General features: G+C 46.8%; 2 protein-coding genes across 2 annotated transcripts; both read left to right on the top strand.

The window, feature by feature from the left end:
• Nucleotides 1-366: 366 nt before the first annotated feature.
• On the top strand, nt 367-4,948 carry LOC142765083 (uncharacterized). The gene is made up of 4 exons (XM_075865650.1): nt 367-619; nt 1,726-1,780; nt 1,840-1,971; nt 4,642-4,948. The coding sequence occupies exons 1-4, from the start codon at nt 606-608 to the stop codon at nt 4,747-4,749; spliced, it is 309 nt and encodes a 102-aa protein (XP_075721765.1). The 5' UTR covers nt 367-605; the 3' UTR covers nt 4,750-4,948.
• Nucleotides 4,949-6,836: 1,888 nt separating this feature from the next.
• On the top strand, nt 6,837-11,857 carry LOC142765082 (uncharacterized). Its single transcript, XM_075865649.1, has 5 exons — nt 6,837-6,849; nt 7,675-7,762; nt 7,829-7,975; nt 9,074-9,223; nt 10,138-11,857. Exons 3-5 carry the CDS (start codon nt 7,852-7,854, stop codon nt 10,224-10,226), a joined length of 363 nt encoding a protein of 120 aa, XP_075721764.1. The 5' UTR covers nt 6,837-6,849; nt 7,675-7,762; nt 7,829-7,851; the 3' UTR covers nt 10,227-11,857.
• The last annotated feature ends 6,872 nt before the right edge of the window (nt 11,858-18,729 follow it).

The following is an 18,729-nucleotide window of genomic DNA, read 5'->3' as shown; positions in this document are numbered from 1 at the left end:
TTATTTCAGAACGTTGGTCACATAACTGAAAGTCACGCCAATAATTGCGTCGCAGTTCAAGAGCGCAAGATAACGCGAGAAGGGTACTGCACGGAATAGATTCGACCACTCTTCAGTTTAGGCGCTTCTGGGACATTTCGGGCCTGACAACCACGCAGAGCGTGCGCTATTCTTCAGCATTTTCTGTTAATATTTTTTTCATTCCATTTCTCTCCATTGCAGTATATGCCGCGCACAGATCGCGCCGATAAGACGCCCACGGCCGATTTCGTGACGTAACGGCAGCACATGATAGCGGACTGCAGCAGCGCATGCGGCGATATCGTGGCATCGGTGCGAAAACAGCCACAAGCGAGCGGCCGACCTCCATTTTGTATTATCGCTTTCAGACGCGCTGCCCAATTTGCGACGGCAGTTCGGCGCCATATGTAATGGTTTGCCGCGACGTTCAGGCACGGGGCGTGTAGTAGTACGTGTGAGTCGCGTTGTCCTTGAACTTTTTTTTGACCGCGTGGACTTCACCTGGACTTACGAAACTTGGGACAACGACCTGCGTCGCCTGGCAATTCACCGAGGACCACCGCGAGCTTGTTCGTTGGCATCGCATGGAACACAAAAGGTGAGCGCCCCTTCCCCCCATTGCAAGCCGTCGAGGTGTGGGAGCGTGTCCACCGAACACCACTCGCAATAGTTTCCTAGCTCAACCGAAGCTACCGCTGAGGATGGGCCCCTTGCCACCCCTACCCTTGCTTCTGGACTGCTGCTTCTGTTGATGACGACCGTTCCACTGCTCAATAATATTTCCTCTTCTTTCCACTTTTCTCCCGTTTCCCTTTCCCGCAGGCACTGCGCCGTGCTCCCGACCGGGTTGCAGAAATTAGGTGCCTTTTCCCATCTTCTAACCACTACCACCGAACTTTTCATGTTGCGTGGACCTTTAGCGAGATGGGTTCCTTGGACAGCGCTCTCACTTCGGGTATACCCGTGGACAACATGCTCGTGTCAGGCGGAGCTCGTGGTTAGTCAGGCAGGTAAGATAGGTAGCTTTGTCAGCTGTTGTCCCCGGGAGGAATACCCCACCGGGAGGCGCGTTGCGGTCCCCGTGGCCGTCATTTCGAGGCAGTCTTCTTGTACTGGTTCGGAATGGGGTTTTCGCGGGCCGCTTTTCGGCATCCTGGTGTTTTTTTTTTTTTTGCCTCGCCGGCTATTCCCCACACTTGAAGGGCTCCAACTTCTGAACTTCTGCAACATCTGAAGGCTGCACAACTCGTCGCATCAGGACGTGCTGCTGGCGGACTTTTGGTGGGTCAACATCCTTTTTTTTTTTTACTTAAGAGTTCAATCATGCTCGTAGTAGCCTTTGAACAAGTTGCGGGAATTCAGTGCAGTGTAAGCATACAATTTCTTTTTTCGCTTGTTTTGCGTTTAACGGTCATAATTCCAGTTAACACGCGCAAACATCGCAGTGCTTTATCTACTACGGGTTTGTCAGTAATCATTGTCGACTCTAAGCTTACGTATATTGATAACGAGAACCTGTCTTTCGGTGACCAGTATAACAGAGCACGAAGTGGAGCGATATCGTAACGCTAAACCCTATTCGTAGACGTTCTTTCCGTATCTTGCCAAAAAATAGTATCTACTTTAATCGGTCAGGATTTTCCTTTTCTTTGTTGTTCGAGTGTGCCCTTTGCCTTAATTCTTGCCTTTTTTTTTCTTTCATAGCTTCGACTTCCTTCGTTGGACCGGAGAGCCGTGCCATGGCGCCCTACCTTTACCTGTGAGACTGCCTTTTTTTTTCTGCGCGCTCTCGTAGGCTAACACTATTTTTTGTTCCAGGAGTGCCGACTCATTCGCACATCTCGTGCCTCGTCGGCGTATCTTCCGCGCTATCACCGACGGTCTATACGTTATCACCAACAATCTTCCGACGAGTCTTTATTGGTGGACCTGCTGCCGGCCTTGCATCGAGTAAGCGTGTCTCTCGTATCTCTCAGTACAGTAAAATTTGACGTGTAGGGCCACATCGCTTCTAGAATCTAGCTTATCCATTAATCGCATCCATCGTTATTTTTAAACCTAGGATTAACACGGGCGTTTTCAAGGGTGTAAGTTGTTTTTGAGTAACTCCCACCGTAGCGACTCGGCAGCTTACGACGTAGCAATGATATAAAGTATAGCACGTGCACATGGGCTCTGCGGTCATGGTCGCCTTTCATTGTGGGCGCGTGTTACAGTCGACACCTGCGCGTTACGTCGCCTCATTACGTGGCCTGAAGACGAGTTGTCGTGTCGCTTTCCTATAGGAAAGCGACAACTCGTCTGCAGGCCACGTGATCTTTCTATAAAAAGAAGTGTGTCGCTTTCCTATAGGAAAGCGACACACCTCTTTTTATAGAAAGAGGTGTCGGATACACTTTCTGTAGAAAGTGTCCGTAACGTGCAACTGCGCACCACCCTATACTTAAACGCGTAGCCGAACGTACACGTCGCGTACTGAGGCGTTCTAATGCCTTCATGTGGTTGGGTGTTTAGCGTTTGGGACACGTGCAGCAGTCTCAAAATGAGTTATGTAGTAAATGAACTTTTATTTGCGCTTGCCTGTTACCGTGTTTCAATATACCTCACCATTGCCAACTTGCATAGCCTGCTCACTACATTTTAAAACTGATTTTATGCGTAAAGTTTGTTCGGTGGTCGCGCCGCGTTCTGCAGTCATACTCGTATTCCTTTTGTGTATCTGCTGTAACACGACGCTGTTTACTGTTATTCGCCACATATATGGTGTTCATGTGAACAATTACAAGTGATGACACTGCATTTTGCCTTCGGCTAAGTGAATGGGCTTGCCCCTGCAGATCTGCCTAGCTGCTCATTTGCGCGTGCGTGTGTGTGCGCGTGTGTGTGTGTGCGCGTGCGTGTGTGTGTGTGTGTGTGTGTGTGTGTGCGTGTGTGTGTGCGTGTGTGTGTGCGTGTGTGTGTGCGTGTGTGTGTGCGTGTGCGTGCGCGTGTGCGTGTGCGTGCGCGTGCGCGTGCGTGTGTGTGTGCGTGCGCGTGCGTGTGTGCGCGGGGGGGGGGGGTGCGCGGGGGGGTGTTCCGTATTACTATACACGTTTCCCCCAACTTTGACAGTGCTTATTAAATACTACGTTCAGAAAAGGCATATCATTAGTGTGGTAGCGTGTATATCTAGAATCGGGATTATTTTTGCTTTATTATATATTCTTTCATTCTTACATCCCAGCTTCTGGCAGGTCTCAAATAACTTCGGAAACTTGCATTTTCTGCGGAATTTTCCCAGAATTTGTTTCAGAGTACATGAAGAATGGCACATGCGCACACTCGAATTAACGTCTCTTCTCGAGCGCTTCACATCCAGGTTGAATCAAACTATGACTACATTCGTTTATCGCCACATTGTACAGTTTACCATGTTGGATTGTACAATAATTTAGCTGGTGTTAGAAGCTAAGTAGGCGTCTGCTATCTCAGTCTAATCTGACGCATATCATTGATTTAACTTTCGACGGGTTCCTGTAGTGTGGCGGGTGGTGATCGTTGGGCCTCGCGAGGACCTCCTGCTTATAAATTATCTCTCCCCGCTCACGACTAACTACCCCGTGCTTATCGTCACGTGAGCTGCAGGTTTTATTCCGCAACCATCGTTTACCTCAGTACTGAGTGGTGGGTTTGCCGGCACGAAGCCATTTAGGATCCTCATGCTTAAAAGAATTTCTGTCGTCTTTAAATGAACACAACCGGTACAACTTCAGCTTGCTATGAGGGCTAGATTCTGAGGTTGGCGGAGGTGGCATACAACTATGTAATTGACACGTTCATGCAAGCACAAGTATTTAATTACCAGTTGCGGCACAGCTATAGCATTCAAAACATCGTGGCTGTACGCATACGTGCGGCTCCCGCTAATGTGCGGTTAATACGATCTCTTATGACCTGTTTGCTTCTATCGTGGCTAGATTTAACTGGAACACTCTGTATATAGCAAATGTCATGTGCGAACTATTTTGGCTAAATACTTGACCTTGAGTTCCTGCGATGGGACGGTAGATGGCAATGCAAACGCCATATATAAACCGCATAGGCGTGTACATGTTTCGGGGATCATTTCATTAGCGTTGCTAACTATACCATCGTAGTAGTAAAAGCACTTTTATCATTACCACTATAAACGAGCTTTGCTAAGCGTGAGTCTGATTTGAAGTGAGACTGAGGAGACTGTACAGCTAATACTCAATTTCATGGCCGAAATTTCGCTTACTTCACTAAAGATTTAATGCTTCTTGTGACATCTATAAATGCCTAGTACAATGGGCGGTTGATTTCATTGGTGGGAATACATCCTTAAACTGCGGTCTTGCAAACACGAACACAAGGGAACAGGGCGACACAAAGTACATTTGGGTTCTGTTCTTCCCGTGTTCAATGTGCCCCACCACTTGCTAACTAATCAGCTGTTATTCAGCGACTGCTTTTGCAACTAGACATCTTCTTTCGTTGCGCTTTATAGGGTAAAAAGTTGATCTCCTGCAGCGTGCCCAGTGAACTTGCCATTGTTTCCCAGCATAAAGCCCAGCCAATCAACTTGATTAAGTACAACCATTGTCTCTTATGTCGTTGCAGTTCCGCAAGTGCCAGATGCTACCGGTGCTACTAACCGCCAACGAGGAGCCCACGCTCAACGAGTTTCATCGACGGCGATTTGTCGGGGGACCACCGCAAGCGCCGTAGTTTACTGCCAGCTTCAACAACGGCATCGAATTCGGTGATTCCGCTAACCAGGCTGGCGAGGCTCTTTGGGGTCTTCTCCCGCGGCGGAAGCGCGCGCGTACAGGCCGAGCGAACACTAGGCAGGTAACTCGGGTAGCTTCTTCCGTCGTGGCTGTGAGACCCATTTTATTTTCTCGTCAGCCCATCACATTTCAGAGAACCGGCGTCTTGTTCTTATTTCACCTATTGCCCGTCGCGCATACCCAGTGTGCGGTTTTCGCAGAAGAACACCGTCGTCTACTTCAATCGGCACAGCATCGTCGTCCACCCAGGTTAGTTTTTTTATTTCGCTCTTTTCGACGCTTACACTCGTCCTCGTCTATTTGTTCCTCAATGAGTTAATTTGTGTGTGTATAATGAATCACTACGTCGTAAAACATACTTATCTAATTTAATCACTGTCGGAACTCCCAGGCGTTGGGAGACTTCTACTGGTATAGTGGCTAGAGTATAAAGTTGGGCATGTTGGTAAGACATAGTTGATCGACGTAGCGCGTTTAGAAACGTAGGACAAAGCATATATATGTACGCTCCTCGAAATAAAGATTTTGTTGGAAGTAAGCGCTCCCTTCTGTCCCTTTCCTTGTCCTATGTTTCTAAACGCGCTACGTCGATCAACTATGTTATAGTGGTTTCAGGACATAAAACTTGAGTGATCTAATCAATGATCAAATTATCCACTCGCTTTTTTTTCCACTGTCTTACTACTAGCTGCTTCCAACTTTTTAAAGCGTTCCTTTTTGTCTCCCGACTTCCGTCTACCTTTCCATTGATGGCAAATACATTTTATTAGTAGTACTACTACTACAATGACTAGTCCCTATCGATTGTCCGTTTCACAAGTCCCTGTCCTTCCAGCTTTTGCGTCTCTGCGATGTTAACAGTTGGCTTCATTTCTTTTCTCACCTATATAGGCCCGCATGGTCAGCCGATCCAACACCTTTGGAGCACTGTTTAAGGTGAGTGTCTACTAGAAAGTCGACATTTTTAGCGGCTAGTTAAATCTATACCACGAACGACACTTTATAGTACTTGAAAGACGGGACGTTAAAGACGGTCGGCCATGCGTACGTGCTGTGGTCTTTCGTGTTCTGTCCTTTTATCACAATGACGTCCCCTTTTATCCTGACTTCTGTGTGCTGTTCGATCTTCTCACAAGTGGCTTTTTTTTTCCAGGTCACAAGATTCGGTGTTCACTCTTCCCAATCGCCTGAGCGGATGAGATGAAGAACTCCGCGTCTTGCGCAACATCCAGGTTTCCTAATCCGGCTCGCGTAAGTCGCAAAGCAATTTCGCCTTGCTGTCGAGAGTAACGAGTGATTGCCGTGTATTTTCAGCTCGTCAACTTCCGCTGCCCGCGAAAGTTGATTCGGCGTCCGGTCCCCGGCTGGAGCGTGCTGCCTGCCGTGCCGTGCCTCTCGAAAGTGTAAGTCCTACATTTAGAACACTGCATGCACGTTATGTATCTGTATAGTATGCCACCTTGGCGGCTTCGCAGCTAACGCATTGCACTTCCAAGCTCAAGGACACGAGTTTGATTCCCAGCTGCGGATGCTGCACTTTGATGCATACATCCCACCGCAGTGTACAGTCCCGGTTTGAAGCGCTGTATTTGTTAGTATGACAGATGCTATGAGCGTTTGCTTCCTCAGTCCGCATCGTGTCGCAGCAAATATGGCTGCTTGGGGTAATGCTGGCAGTGAAGTGGTACTGAAGATTATCTGATGTGAACTGTTGATACTGGGAACGACAGCATGCTTACTATAGCGCTGAAAACTCTCGTTTCAGTCCGTGAGAACTCTGCCTAAATATCAGTGCATGTTCACGCTCGTTTCGGTGGTTGAAATGAAATACGGTCCTCCAGCACACGCGTTTTGTCTTGTAATGGTATCGTGGTATGCGAAATTCTATAATTCCACAATAAACGTAATGATTGTTTCGGGTGACGTTGCAGCTCTACAAACTCGGTGTCGCCTGGGCCACAAGCTGCTAACAAGAGGTGATGGACAAGGGTGTGGCCGCCTTCCTGGAAACGAGCAGCGCACTGAAAACGTCTCATTGGTACGAGCTTCATTAATCGGTCGCATAAAATGAGTGAGGTGTAATGCGATAAGTGTTAAAGACGGTGGCGTGTTTAGATGATTAGCCCCTCACCATTTTTCTCGCACCATTGTGCAGGGCACATTATGGAACAGAACATAAGCATGGTTGTTGCCACGATGGTTCTCCGCGACGAAACCGAACTGGGACTGACTGGGGAGGATGCAGCGAAAGGGACAAACAAAACACACAAAAGTGATAAATTTACCGCGCCCAGGACCTCTTAGAGAGGCTAGCGCTGCACCGTAAAAGCCAGCGTTTGGTTGGTTTTGCCTTCCAGGTGCTTTTCATATAGTGGGTATTGCTCAGTTGGCACTAGTCTTAAACGCACACTATACGAATTTTGCAGCGGCCGCTGGCACCACATGAGTCCTGTGGTGAGGGGGCAATTAAGTGGACACCAGGCAGGTATACCCTAACACTAGGTAGTCTGTCAATGTCCCCTTTCGAATTCGACAGCACGAGAGCTCATTCCGAATCCCCTTGCCCTACCGGCCACAAGTTTTCTACCACCAATCTTCTGGTACGAAACGTGGCTTTCGGAATGCAAAGCAGCATTCGGAGTTCCCTCATTTACATGTTCAATAGTTGTCGCGTTAACCGACGTAGACTTCTTGTATTAGCAGCCCCAATGTTCATGGTCCATGTCTGGGTGGAAGCACTAAGTAGTTTTGCATTTCTTCGTTCTCGGGTCCACTCTTTCAAAAGACGGTTACTGTGTTGCAGTCCACGTCCTTCCGCGGCTTGTGCCATTCCTGTGGTCATGCTTGCCCCGTCTGGTTCCAGTCTTCAAGCCTGGCCTTCAGTTATCCTGACCTCGGAGAAGATCGTGCCCGGATCACCCGTGGCTCTCACGGTTGGGACAGGAGACGGGGTAAGCATCGCCCATATTTTCCCACTTCCCCTTTTAACGACTTTTTCATCCTATCTCGCGTTTCAGTTACCGGGGGCAAGGCGGCTGTCATGTTCCTGCTTGGGTTCGTGCACGTCCCGGACCCGGTGTTCGATCGCTGTCGAGCAAGTTCCAGTGCAGTCAGTTCAACTCTTCAAGCGAAATCGGCGGCCTTCAATAGCAGCTTCACATCTCGTGAGTGTGCGCGCCAACTCGTTGAACTGCAAGTCCAGTTGTCAACAAGCATTAACTCGAATGTTCCGCGGCGTGCCCTAAAACAGTTCGATTGATGCCCGCGACACGCAGCCTTGGGTTGTCTACTTCAGACGTTTAACCATGCATGCCGACATGGTATTCAAGCATACAGAGATGTCATCTCGGCAACAACGCTCGACACGTCGCGGCTGGCGCCAGCCAACCCAGTCCAGGTCATGCAGCGGAGCGTTCGTGTTAAACTTCCTGACTGTAGATTATGCATCTTCAGGACTAAACTTTTGAGACACAGCATCCGAATTTCGAGACATGACTTACTTTTGCAATTTTTGTGCACTATTAGGTAGTGGGGAAAAGATCGGACACAATGAGCTAATATTAAATTAAAATTCTTGCTTCCCCGAAAGGACGCTAAAGGGAAACCATTACTTAATCCAGATTGTTAAGCTGCTCTCTGAGAAGTCTTATCCCATGAGCTTCACTCTAATAAGTTCGATCTTCACGCTGAAATCTCAGTGCGTGCCGTAACCATCAAAATGTATTTTTCGTATGTTCGTGACATTGGCTCGATTAAACTTTACCAAACGTCGTATTGTAGGTCTATGGCACCCACAGATGACAATGTACTCCATTATCTAGCAGAAGTTAGTTAAAACCCTGCAGAATCCTACATAATTTACTACGTCCTGGTGGCGTCTTGATTTGGGTGAATTTCTGGACTCCTCCACTGTGGCGTCTCTCATAATCATGTGGTGGTTTTGGGACGTTAAACTTCCCATATCAATCAAAATCAGGTGGTGTCTTCACTCGCACCTTCTTTACATTAATTTTCTCGCTTATCAAGCGCCATGTCGCGGTGGTAGTTGAGTTTTCGCGATTGTGAAAATTTACTTCACTATAACGCGAAAATTTAATTTGCTCTTTGTGTCCCTTCAAAGGGGAACTCTGCTACATTTTCAATCATATTCAGATAATACAGTTTTTGAATGGCATTAACAGTACTGCATAACAGCTAGGGTGGTTCATCTTAATTTAAAATTTTTATAAACAAGTCAACCTAAACTTTCTATTTGCTGCAAGGAAAGGACAAGAACCAATCCTGCAGGTCTTTCGCGTGCATCACGTCCTCGCCTTGCTTATTGGTAGATGTCCACGGCTCATTAAGGTTGGACCTTGCTGACTGCATCCTCCTGTTGGACCTCCGTTCGGCGGCCAGCGGTGACCGTGGAAGTACGTAAATTCATTTTAAATAAATCTCCTCTTGGTAGATCACACCGGTGTGGCTGGTGACGTGATTACGCGACACGGACTCCTCAGTAAAACTGAGTTTCTAAGGAATTGTGTGTAGGTAACAAAAACTACCAAGGGATGAAACGTCGGTGTTCTTACAGTTCAAGCAGATTTGTGGCTTTGTCATTCAGTCTTCTTCAAAAACTTGACTCAATTTGTACTTTACCGAATGAAATTTAAAACAGTGAAACAAAGACGAACGTAGCGGACCTTGATTCTTTTTTTTCTAACTGCACTGTGAGGAAATCAAAGGCAAAAAACACCCTCATTAGCATGGTCCGAACCCACGAGCTTATAACTACGCGTCTTGTGCTCTGCCAGTTGATATACAGCCATAGGCGCATTCCCATCCACTTCTTTTGATCTCCGTGCATTTGATTCTCGGGAGTCTTAGCCCAGGTGTGCGTGTGTGTGTGTGGACAATGTTCTTGCTAGACTAATCCTTGCACGAGACGGCTGACGACCAATAGATGCATGCATACTCATCAGAAGGCATTGTCTGTCGGTGCGAGACCCTCGTAATCGGAACGAATTTTTCTCATGTTCGCATTTCCTTGCAGAACCAAAGCCAACTTATAGTGCATAAAGGACATTGTTGTCCAAGTGCAGTGTAGCAGTTGTAACATAAATTGTAGTCAAAACATCAATCCTTCCGTCGGTGGTATCTGCGCACCATCTTCGAATTTCATTTCCGGTATTTTATTACTTAAGGAAAACATTCCCCTTCTGTCATTAATTTCTAGGTTAAGCAGAAATTTGGCTTTCTCACAAATATAGTGTCCGTCATAAACTTGCGTTGCTGTATGTATATCTTGTACATCTACACGTCATCTAAATGTTTGTTGTTGTTACAGCCTTCCAACCTTCCATCCCATTTGGAACATGTGACACCCGAACCCACATCGCCTTCAACATCCAGACTGCGCCTATGGTGGGGACATGACCCGGTCCTGCAGCCACCACCTCCCTATGTTCCCACATATCCGGACTCCCATCCCATTGCTTGCCTTTGGTGAAATGCGTCGTGCAAGGAAGCTCGTATCCCCAACCTGCCCTTCTCGGTCTTTACTATGTGTAAGAACTCTGGTCCACGTTGCTGCTCGTCGTTGCTCTACTGTGCCCGCTATGAACAATGAGCGACTAGGTGCTGCTTGACCTGACCTTGCGTAACACGCCAGTCGTCCCTGCATCCTCCCTAGGCTACGAGCTGTGCGTGAAACGTTGTGTAACACGTTCGTGTCAGTGTTTTATAGCCTCGTAATTCACTGTGCTCGTGCACTGAAATGGGATAATTTAGAGCTAACCCACATTTTTTTTTGTCTCCTTCGACTACTATCGACGTAATTTCGAGTCAAACATGTACATCAGAGCAAAAATTCTTTACAGGCCGGATTTGTCACGTGAAGTGGTCGTTTCGAGTGATTGTGCTAACCAGTCGGTATAGCAAAAAAAAATTCATGCGTTTGAATCTGAGTACTGTACAGAAACGTTTTAAGGGTAATCCAACGTAATTTGCAGAATGTGCCAGTTTTTATTTAATGGTACGCTGTCCAGCTGCTAAGTCCATCTGGTGTTTCTAGACCACTGGGCCATATACCATAGAATAAACTACTTTAACGAAATGTTCGAAGCAGCATCACGACACGTTCTTTTCTCCAGTTTCTAATAGTTGGATTGCTCAATCCATCCGTTTTTTTTGTTTTTCTTTCTTTTGCATTGTTGGAGGCATCAAGATATTCGCATCGTGCAACACAGTGGCACATTGATGCTCTTTAGCGCGGAAAGTTGCGCAACTCGCTAAATATATTCATGTTCTATCAATCTGCATGACCGGCAGACTGTTCTCGGATAGTGTTCTTCCAAGAAAAAATGCGCACTGTTATCTATACTATTCAAGTCGGGCCGCAAAAAAAAAAGTCTGGCGGCAGAACAGTGCACTCTACTTTTTCAGTAAAGACGGCTTGCTTCTCTGTGATGTCCGGGAACTTTTCCAGTGTTCTTAATGCTAATAGTGGAATGATTTGTGCGTGCTGTTTAGCGTTCTTGATTAAACAGGTACACTCGTTCATTCATCTTATGTTCTTGAAAATGTTTTGAAGCATTGGTTTTATGTTTCGAATGTGCAGCACGCATTTTATAACTGGAAATAAAGACTGAGAGTACATTGTAGTTTCATTAAGTCTGTGTTAGTCACTACAGTTTGTCTCGTAATGTTAACGTTTTATTTCAAATCGAACATAGATTTCAGTAAACGAAAAAAAAACATGCTTAAAATATATTGCTGTTTGCTGAGTATCAAGTAAAATTGTAACACATACTTTCAAGTATTCTTCTGCACTTGCCAAAGACTGGTAGGCCTGTCATTTTTGTACTTTCCCTTTGACTAAATCGTATTGTAACTGCATGGTTTATCCAATTCAGAGTATCAATACGCAGCATTCATTCTAGTTCGGCTTGGCCCGGCCAGTGTTGTATTCCTATGCACTTTTGCCCGATGCTCTTCTGTGACGGAGAACGTGTGCTGTTTGCTTTTCCTTTCGTTCCAACAATAAATTATCGGCCTTCTGAAAATTATTCGGACAAATCGGTCTCTGCGTCTTGCGGGATGCTTCTTAATCTTAGTCAACTGGCGTTCTGCTAGTCCAGTACTTTTTCTCGGCGCAACAGGTTCAACTAATGGAAATCATTCTTGCCGCTATTCATGGTCTAGGCTTGTTGAATTGTTATACATGGAACTTGAGCGTTGCTCAAATTCTAGTTTACAAGGAGACGCGCAATTTAAGAGTAATCCTAAGCTTGTCATATCAATCTTCCTTTGTGCATGTGTAATTGTTATGTGCTGCTTATAGTTCAGACTTGAAATTGTGGTAGTCATTAAAGGGAACCTGAAGGGGCCAGTGAAGTATGGTCTAGTTTACAGAAGTGCGCGAATAAAATGCGAAACTAATTTTGAGGTCTTTTCCAGTTAAGGAGCGTTCTGGTGTTATAGGTTTCAATTTAGCGGGACTACCATATACACGTCGGACCTAAGTTCACAAGGTAAGTATTGCCCAAGTTGAGACACGTGCAGCCTAACAGTTTGAGTTGGCGCAACTCGCTGCGTCGCAATGTGCATGCAGATGTGCAGCGTCGAATGACTACTCTTGCTGTACCACATTTATCGTTTGTGCAAAGCAGTGAAAACATCACCTGCTTTCTGCGACTCTCCAATGTCGACGGCATTGTGTGATGTCCTGCAGGTTCATCCCATTTGTGGACATGGTTTTACCAGAACGTGTAGCATACAGTCATTCGACCCGGAGGAAGGAAGAAAGCAATAGAAAGGGAGACGGCAGGGAGGTTAACCAGAAAGACATCCGATTGGCTACTTTGAGAAGAGATTTCAAGCTACACATGCTTGTTTTTAAGCAGAAGAGTTAATGTGCCGGGACTTATTGTCCTTCCAGTAGATTAACCATATCACTGTTGGGTCACACTAGTGGTCACTTTTTGTATACTTTGAACATAAAGTTAAAATTATAGTTCTGTTTTTATGCCAAAAAAGCACGCTCGTTGCCGTTGATATGATGAACGATCTTCTCGTTTGCGCCACAATCGGAGGGAGAGAGAAATAAACGTTTATTTAGAAAACAGTGTTCCGAGCGACGGCCGGGGTCACCTTAAGGTGAGAGGTTCCCTAGTTTAGGAACCCTCTGGCTTCGACTGCCCTCTTGGTCCAGGCTACGAGTTGTCGCCAAGTCCTCCAGGTCCTCGAGGACGAGCTGGCACTTTCACGTTTCAATTAGGTGGTCGTCGTTTGTTATTGGGGCTTGGTCCCGCACCAGTTGTACGTCGCGGTTTGCATGGCACTGGCATTCCAGGAGCAAGTGTGGCAGGGTGTCTGGTACGCTGCAGAGCGGGCACATGTAGCAATGTGTCGTTGGGTAGAGGCGGTGCATTAATGTGCCATGTAAGTTAGTATTGCTTTGTAGGCGTGTGAAAATCACGCTCTCTTCTTTGGTTAGTCTTGGATGGGGTGGAGGGTACATCCATCGGAGGAAAAAAAATTGCTGGGTTGGAGTGAGTCCCCTTAAGGCAACACGCGCGGTAACGTGTGTGCCAGGGCGATCGGCTTTAAATAATGACGTCTTTACGATAATCGCATGTTCTGTCACGTGATTGCAATGTGCGCTTGTACCACGCAACATTACTGCGACAAGACATGTTGTATAATGAAGCCTGTATACCGGACGCGTGTGTTCGTAAAGCGTGATAGTTATTTCTACTGCACTTCAAAGCAGAGGAAGTTGTTTTCGTTCTATTTCAAAACGCACGCCGTGCTGTATGGTAGAGGACCTGTTTGCCACGCAAATGTTCCAGCCTCATTCGGACTCTGAATTTTTTTTTAATTTTATTTGAGTCTTTCTGAACTTTCAAGTCCTGGACAAGCTGATGATTTTTCTCTCGCATCCAACGACGCAGACACATATGCCAGAACTTCCGCTAAATGAGCTATTAAATGTTGTCGCGTTAAACTCTTATACCAACGTATTGCTGAGGTGTCATCCAACACATCAACATTGAATGGTAACTAGCTATAGTGTCCCCACGATAAGATGAAGCATTCAATTCGACGCAGAGGAAAAAGAGCAAGGAGTGATGGTGGTAGGTATCTTTGTTCTCGCTGACTAATCATGCATACGCATGCATAATTCGTAGCTATGTCTGTCAGGAACAAGAGATCGTTTGACCGCTTGCTCAGCAACCATTTTTGTTTATTGGCAGTTTTGTCTCGAAACTAATTTTTCAGATTGGCTTTAATTTCGTTTTAGTTTCTTAAGTATCCTGCCACCCGGTTCTTGGCCTATCCCCCTGTGTGGGTCAGCGCCATCCATCTGAGGTCATCAGCCTCAGCATGCAGGACGTTTGTGAAAAGTTACAGAGCATAGTAATTTCAAGTTTAAAACAGGGATTCATTAGGATTATCAATCCTCCATCTAATTCATGCCACATAATTATACTGGAGCTCCACATCAGAACACTGGAGCCACCCAGAACGATGGCACAGGGTACTGCATAAACGGGACTCGGAAATGAGCTCCCGCATATTTTACGAGCTAAAGTGAAACATCACGTGTATGGTTGACCGGATTCATCTTGGTGTGACCTTGATTATTGGTTGATATGTGGGGTTTAACGTCCCAAAACCACCATATGATTATGAGAGACGTCGTAGTGGAGGGCTCCGCAAATTTCGATTACCTGGGGTTCTTTAACGTGCACCCAAACCTGAGCACACGGTCCTACATTTCCACCTCCATCGGAAATGCAGCCGCCGCAGCCGGGATTCGATCCCGCAACCTGCGGGTCAGTAGCCGAGTACCTTAGCCACTAGACCACCGCGGCGGGTTTTGGTGTGACCTTTGCAAGATGTTATGCACGCTTCATCGGCCAGTGAAAAAGATGGCAATCATGGTCACTAACAATTACAAGAAACACTTGAACACATATATCGTTCGTGTCCAGAGTCGATTGAACGATTTCCTAGTAGACCATTAACCTATGATGGTGTTTTAGGTACTTGTCTCTGACGTAAACAACCCAAATGTGTTTATATTAATGATAATATTCCTCTTAGAAGCCACTAGACAAAATGCGCGTGTGTAGGTTTGCTCCACTATGACGTCGGAAGCCAGAAACGTCCACGGCGTGATATCGTCGGCATAAATGACATGGCGCAAATCCTCAACTTGCTCAAGTTGTTTAGGGAGACCTGACGTAGCGATATTAAAGAATGCTGGTGAAATCACAGCTCCTTGAGGTGTGCCTCTGTCTGGTCCACCCGTACCCCGTACCCCGGAGCAGTGCAAAGCACCCTTCGCGACGCGATCTCCCCCCGAAGTCTGCCGGGCCCTCATTCTCAGGGCCTGGGCTGCTGCAGAGGTTACCATGAGTGTATAGGTGTTCTGTAATAGGTACCCTACCAGTTTTCTTTGAATTTGTATTATAAAATAATTTCGTCGTCCAGCATGACGGGACTATAGTATCACTTCACTAACTTAACGATGTCATTCATCGCTGTTTTGTTCCACTTCCACCCTTTCCCACTGTAGAGAAGCAAGCAACACACTAACTGTAGCTCAAGCAGACTTCTTGGCCTTTCAATAAACAAATTTGTTCTCTATCTCTCTCTAAAAAATTAAGGTCATATGATCCGACCTACACATTGGCCCCTAAATGGGGCAAGTGATCCTCCAGAGTGTGGGTATGTGTCAATCAGACCAGAACGGCCATCATCATCATCATCAACATCATCATCATCATCATCAGTACTAAGGAGCAAGCAATCTAGCAAGCAAGCGAGGCTGGTTTCGCGGACAGTCTCGCTCGAGAACGACTCAGGGAGCCCGCTGTAGCCCGCAGCAGGACCATCTTCATTTAAATTTGAGTGTACGACGTTGTCGGCATGCAGGCGCCCGAAATTCCCGGCGTATTGTACGTCGTCGCTGACGCTGACCTGAGCAACGACGACGACTGGAGTGACGAAGAGGACGAGGAGGAGGAAGACGAAGTGCTTCGGGACAACTAGCTGTCTTCTATACAACTCCCCCCCCCCCTCTTTTTTTTCGTTGTAAGCAATAATGCAGTTATCGTCCATATGAAACTATATGTTCTCTTGGCCAATCCCTCAGAGTGGGTATGAGCCATGGATTAGAGGCTACAACCAAACAAACAACCTTAAGCCGCTCCACTTCCAGGTCAGCCTCATAATCGGCACCTTGGCCATCGGAGTCTCATGCGTTGTCGCGATATGGGCAGTGGTGAGTGTTGAACGCGTATTCGGCGCTGCTCCACTGCAGTTTTGCCTTGAGCTCCGGTACATGCTTCTTCGCGGTCCCCGGCATTGCGGTTAGGTTGACGATGCGCAAATGAATGCTTCTCCGTTGTTCGAACGTTTCCTTTTCCATCGACCCCAACGCAACACTCACGATCCGTGAGTGTTGAAACTTAAAGTGGAACGAAGGGGAGCTAAACAAGCGGAGCACGAACAAAACATACTGGAGCGGAGTTACGAAGATTTGTATCTTGCTGTTACTGCAACGTCTTTTCTGTCGTCCCGACGAAAGCGCTGGAAGCAAAGCAGGGAAGGATAGAACGGGCAAAGAAAATGTGTCACGCGCGCCTCGTTGCCGTGAGCACTCCCCCCCCCCCCCTCAAATGTGTGACTTTTCCGCTTTTCGAGCTTTTTAGTGCAATCGCACGCGCACGCGTGTACAAGTCACGGCCTCCCGCGGCGATCCCTGTAACAACAAAGCGCGCCATGCTCGAATGAGCCAATGACTGATACAAAGGCTGTGACGAGTGATTTTTCAGTTTCTTCCGTCAATTGTCGAGAGCAGAGAAATCAATATTTAGCTGACTTTGAGAATATGTTGGGCATGCTGCGCCATAATATTCGGCTCGCGTGTCTTCCGGAGCCTCGACTGCCAATCGGCAGCATTTCCTGACCGTGGTCGAAACGCGTTGCAGGGCCCCTTTACCCTGCAAACGATAATGACGTGCAGTAGTGATCAGACTACGATCTAAAGGTCGCATCCTGTGCCACACTAGTACCCGAGTGCGTGTAGTGTTCAGCTGATAACCAAAAGGTTGGAGGTTCGCAAGACTTGGCTGGGATTGCTGGAAGATTAGGAAGTCTTCCAGACATCTCGCTGCCAAAACTCAGACCTACGTGCTATCACATGATTTGTCATGCTGGACAGAAGTAATGCGCAGAACAACATTGCGAGTGGGCCTTATAGGCCATAAGATCGTGGTGGGCCTTTTTTCATAAACAAAAATTTTTTATGTGGGCACACACTAATATATTATGGAACGGTGGGACCAGGGGGTCCCATGCCGCCAAGTTACCACGACGTAAAGTGCCCCCCCCCCCGCCTCCATACCCCGTTCTATGAGCGATTTCAGCATCGTACTGCCGTAGCCCCATTACGAAGCCCACTCGTAGCTACTTTAACCGAGGCGCAGCGTCATTTCAGTACCACATAAAGAACCTAGACAAGACCGGGCACTCGATCACTCTACATTTAAATCCGGTGGCCTCCAGCCAGCACTGAGAATCGAACCCTTTACCACCCACATTAGTTGCAGACGCCCAGCTAGGAAATTTCACGTCCGAATTCCGGCAGGCTCACTTTCTTTTTTTTTAATCAGTGATAAAGTATTGTTTGGTCCCGGGGAGTCAATCTTGCAAGTCCGGTTACGTGGTGCAATTGATAGTGCGCTTGGCCGCGGGTAGGAGGTGTGTGTCATGTGTGTTACTCGGGTGGATGTGCGAGCGTCTGTGTGAGTGTGTGCGAGAGTAAAGTTTGCGCTAAATATCTTACAATATGATCAACAACCAACTAGCCCAAAACAAGTTTTATTGAGGAGGTTCCTTGTTCAAATCCCCTGCACACTCATCACTCATTTCCTCCTCCTCCTCGTCTTTCTTCTTCTTCTTCTTCTTCTTCTTCTTCTTCTTCTTCTTCTTCTTCTTCTTCTTCTTCTTCTTCTTCTTCTTCTTCTTCTTCTTCTTCTTCTTCTTCTTCTTCTTCTTCTTCTTCTTCTTCTTCTTCTTCTTCTTCTTCTTCTTCTTCTTCTTCTTCATCTACTCAGCGAGAAAGTAAGCATTGCTTGCTCCCTGGGAATCAGGCTCGCAAGTATGATTTTGTGGCGCAATGTGTAGTGTGGTTGGCAACAGATCAGAAGGTTCCACGTTCGAAGCCCACCAAGCTGATTCATCCTTTTTTTTGTTTTAACTTAGCGAGAAAGCGAGAATTTTCTGGTCCTGGGAGTCATTCCAGCAAGTCCCGTATTGTGGCGCAATGGCTAGCGTGGTTGGCTATAGATCAGAATGTTCCACGTTCGAATCCCTCTGGTTCGGTGGCCCTTTCGTTTTCTTTTTTACTCGGCGAGGAAGTAAGCATTGTTTGATCCGTGGGATCCGGGCTTTCAAGTCCGGTCATGAGTCGGAATGAACCATGTGGTTGGCTTCGGATCAGGAGGCTCCATTTTCAAATCCTAGGAGATTAATAGGTCTTTATGTCTTTACTCGGCGAGAAAGTAAGCATTATGCGGTACCTGGGAGTCAGCCCTAGAAGCACAGGCATGTGGCACAATGGATAGTGGTGTTGGCTCGGGGGCAGCAGGTTCCATGTTCGAATCCCAGGAAGGTTTATGGTTTTTTATTATTTTTTTACTCAGCTCGGAGGTCAGTGTTGAGGCTTTTATCACCTCTGAAAAGGCCCGACTGCTGCTTGACGTCAAAGCTCACCACCATCACGCCAACAAGACATCACGTCAAAAGGTCCTTATAAGTTACGAAAACTTCCCCTGACTAGCTTGCTTCGACGCAATACAAGTCGAAAAGCACTAAAAAAAGTTGAGCCCTTATCGCCCCTGATAGGGCCCAACTTTTGTCTGAC

The sequence above is a fragment of the Rhipicephalus microplus genome, chromosome 6, assembly GCF_043290135.1.
Source record: "Rhipicephalus microplus isolate Deutch F79 chromosome 6, USDA_Rmic, whole genome shotgun sequence".
Taxonomy (NCBI): domain Eukaryota; kingdom Metazoa; phylum Arthropoda; class Arachnida; order Ixodida; family Ixodidae; genus Rhipicephalus; species Rhipicephalus microplus.
This window is presented reverse-complemented; position numbering and strand designations above follow the sequence as displayed.

Coding starts and splice junctions, on each gene's coding strand:
- LOC142765083 (XM_075865650.1), top strand. Junction 1,781..1,839: donor ATGGCGCCCTACCTTTACCT/GTGAGACTGCCT, acceptor TTTTTGTTCCAG/GAGTGCCGACTCATTCGCAC. Junction 1,972..4,641: donor TGCTGCCGGCCTTGCATCGA/GTAAGCGTGTCT, acceptor ATGTCGTTGCAG/TTCCGCAAGTGCCAGATGCT.
- LOC142765082 (XM_075865649.1), top strand. CDS start 7,852: ATGTTCCTGCTTGGGTTCGTGCACGTCCCGGACCCGGTGTTCGATCGC. Junction 7,976..9,073: donor CAATAGCAGCTTCACATCTC/GTGAGTGTGCGC, acceptor ATTTGCTGCAAG/GAAAGGACAAGAACCAATCC. Junction 9,224..10,137: donor GGCCAGCGGTGACCGTGGAA/GTACGTAAATTC, acceptor TTGTTGTTACAG/CCTTCCAACCTTCCATCCCA.